The 3,715-nt window shown below is 33.8% G+C and overlaps 1 protein-coding gene across 1 annotated transcript; it reads right to left on the bottom strand.

Annotated features, from left to right (window-relative positions):
* Positions 1–2,313: 2,313 nt before the first annotated feature.
* Positions 2,314–2,637, bottom strand: LOC117170753. The gene has a single exon (XM_033357786.1). It carries the CDS (start codon positions 2,635–2,637, stop codon positions 2,314–2,316), a length of 324 nt encoding a protein of 107 aa, XP_033213677.1.
* Positions 2,638–3,715: the final 1,078 nt, after the last annotated feature.

Genomic DNA, 3,715 nt, shown 5'->3' with positions numbered 1-3,715 from the left:
CACATGCGCATAAGCATGCGCAGAGTCCCATCACGGGCCACATGTATTTTCTAAAAGATCCGATATATCCTGTAATTTCGACCACCAAATGTTCAGAAATCACTACCAAACACCAACAAACGACCACCAAACAATGCCATAAGGAATTAAAAAAAGAAAATTAAAGTGGGGTGCTAACGGAAGTTGACGCACCAATTTTGAAAGCTCGATAACTTTTTTTATTTTCACCACCAAACGTTCACGGTCGACTACCAAATACCACCAAACGACCGCCAAACGTACCAAAAAGAATTTTTTGAAAATATTAAAAAGTGCTGTGCCACCGTGAAGTCGGCACCCCAAATTTGAAAAATCAATAACTTTTTCAATTTTGACCACCAAACCTTCAAAGTTGACCACCAAACACCATCGAACGACCACCAAACGATTCCATATAAAAAATCTGATATTTTAGAGTTGGGGTGCCAACTTCACGGGCTTTCCCCACTGGGGTGTTAACTTCACGCTAGCACCTCACTTTGTAATATTTTTAAAAATTTCTTATGGGAATCGTTTGGTGGTAGATTGGTGGTGTTTGGTAGTCCAATTTTGACGTTTGATAGTGAAAATTGAGAAAGATATGGAACTTTGAAAAAAATGACCAGCACCCCAAACTTTTAATATTTTGCATTTTGTTTGCACCAATAGCTCCAAAATAGTTTGGCGGTATTTGGTAGTCCACTTTTATCGTTAAAAAATTAAACATAACGTAATTATTTTAATTTTTATAATTTTCTAAAAAAATAAGAAGTCTCAGCGCTCAGATGTTTCCGCGCATGCGGTCGTCCGGCATACTCGTGTAATTGTCATTGGCGCGAAAGTTTTAAAACTGAAGAATGCCAGAAATATGACAGAAGATTTAAAAAAAACAGAAGCAGCGATTAAACGACAAGAGCTGACTATCGAGAGGATATACCCAAATTTGAAAAAGCCACAGTTAGTGGACGGATTGAACTCTACTTCAAGATCGAATTTTTCATTTCAGTAAATATTATAGTATTTTATTAATTTATTAAGAATACTGCCCTGCACATTACTGAAAACCAACTTCACAATTGTGAAAACTATTTGTATTGTCTATATGAAATACTAAATCTGAAAATATTATTGAGTAGAAATAAGAGAATTTTTTTGTAAAACTGATTCTTTTTTTCTCAATTCTTGCTAATTTTTGTATTTTAATCATTTATTTGCAATCAACTAATGTTTTCATTGCCGCAATTAGATTTCCACGTTGAAAAAACAAACCCACTCAATACTACTTTGTTTGATTTATTTTGTGTCGCATGACGTAAGAAAATTTAGTTTCTTTCAGAATCTGTAAAGTGATTATCGCATATTTTTATATTAACCCTTACTTGACACACTTCGGCTGTGGGGCATACTTGACACACTGGGGTGCTTTGCACCCCAACGACAAAAATTGTTATAAAAAATAAGTTGTTGATTATTTTAAGTTGTCAATTTTTTTGTAGGTTCTTAAAAGTATGCTTTTTAAAATTATATTGATGATATGGCCAAAAAGTAAAATTAACTGCAGTAAAAAATTGAATTGTCCGAAAAAATGACAAGTTTTACAAAAAAAAACAACCTTTTTATTTGTTTTTCAAACATGGTTAAAAATTTAGCTGAATTCGCTCAAGATATAGTTCTACAAGAAAAAAAATGTTTCCTTAGTGATCCCTGAAAAAAGGTATTTATTCTTAGAAATGAATGGAGGAATTCCGCTAAAAAATGAGTATTGTATTAGTACCAGAATAATGAGTAATATTTAATGTTTCAAACCAATATTTATAAGAGTATGGTTATAAAATCGATTAAATATGTTAAAAATGACATAAAAAACGTAATCACATTGATTATGAAACCAATTCATCCTTCAACTGTCGGTACAATCGTCGCAAAGTACATAACTGTGCTCATTGCAAATGGGACGGTGACAGGCTGAGCACCTTTTGCGGCTTTTTCGATCTTCTTTTCTCTTTCAAAGTAAAAAAGCGCATTGCAGAAGGTAAATTGATGTGTAGTATGGCTCTTTCAGCCCCAATATATATTTTTTTAAATTCCTGCGATGCCAAGTCTAAAATTCCTTCGGAGCGTACCCACCGCATACCTCTGTTCCAAGTACGATGTTACGAGATGGATATATAAATTTTCCAGGTAGTTGATCGCCATGACCTTGGCATCGTTTCCGTCATTTTTCATTTTGCATTGGAGCAAAATTCTCGCGTTGACAATTGCCTGATCCAGCATACCGCAAAAATACATTGCCGGTCACCTGCAGGTCTTCCCAGCCACAGTACAGGAATGACAAAACTGGTCGAAATTGTCCATTCCTCCTTTTGTTGTGTTATAATGCCTAACAATATTCGGCTTCTTATCCGTTGCTTCCTCGATAAGCATGAAAGCTGAAACTACGAGGACAATTTTATTTGACTTCTTGTTTTTTTGAGCGTAGGAGACGAGGGTTAAGTCCTGCGTCTGGCAAATCTTTGTATTTGGCCGTGTTCTCGGCGTAACTATGAAGTCGGCTGGGATTTCGCGTTTATTTTTCTTCAGAGTTTCAATTACCCTTATGTTGAATGGATCAGGGAGCATTCGTTGCCGGATGTGAATATATGGAAGAAAAAAAATTCACTTCGATTTCATCAACTCAACCTTACTTGACACACTCGGGTACAGGTGATTCCACTCGACTTCGGACGGCTGTCGCAGAGAGACTGATCACCCCAGCGTGATGGTACGGGCTGGAGGGGACAGCAAAACTTTCCAACTTCTAACAGATGACGTCACAGGCTCATTTTCTTTAGGTTTAGATATTCAAAATTAAGGAAATGTGGGCCTGGGGTTCTTTGTTCCCCAGTGTGTCAAGTAAGGGTTATGATCCTCTCCAGTAACGCCATTCTCGTATGAGATAGATGGCAACTAAAAAATAATTTATCGTTTAATGAGAGAAGACAACGCACGTTAACTAAATGGTGGTACACATAATAACAAATTGTATTGTGTACAAAAATTGCTCAAATATAATTTTATTTCTTTTTCTTAAAATATACAATTGCTGTTTTTAATTCTTAAAAAACTGTTTTTATATAGTATTCTATAAAAATAATATCACATATGCTATATTAATTCTATGTCACATATTATTTTTGGGAACTTAGAAATTAGTCAACATAGTATTTTATGTTTAACTGTTTATAATAAGTTATCTTAAAAAGTTAAAGTGTAAGTAAAAGCGACAATGGAAATTTGACCCCTTAGTCGACCTTGCCTTAAAGGTTTTGGATCTATGTTGCAACCTCAAAATTCGATCTCCTTATTTTACTCTATAAGTATTATAATTAGATATTTTTTCGCTCTGTAGCGATACTCATTTTTCAAATATAATTATGAATTTATAAAGTAAAACGAAGAGATTAAATTTTGACGTTAGAACATCGATCGAACAACCTTAAAATCTAAAACACTGTAAAGCGTTGATAAAGTATCAAAATTAATTCCTTATTATATAAACTTCTTACTTATTTTTTACGTAATTTATTACGTTTAAAGAATACTGCAATTTTTAAAATAAATTAACAGCGTTTAAATTTAGGCTAAAGCTAATCTGTGGTTTAAACTGAGTTCGGATTTAACTTCTACTACATATTTATAATAAAAAAAAAAGATTTTC

This window comes from Belonocnema kinseyi, chromosome 4 (assembly GCF_010883055.1).
Source record: "Belonocnema kinseyi isolate 2016_QV_RU_SX_M_011 chromosome 4, B_treatae_v1, whole genome shotgun sequence".
Taxonomy (NCBI): Eukaryota; Metazoa; Arthropoda; class Insecta; order Hymenoptera; family Cynipidae; genus Belonocnema; species Belonocnema kinseyi.
This window is presented reverse-complemented; position numbering and strand designations above follow the sequence as displayed.

What these genes read in the sequence shown, in the direction of transcription:
- LOC117170753 (XM_033357786.1), bottom strand. Translation starts at nt 2,637, where the DNA reads ATGCTCCCTGATCCATTCAACATAAGGGTAATTGAAACTCTGAAGAAA.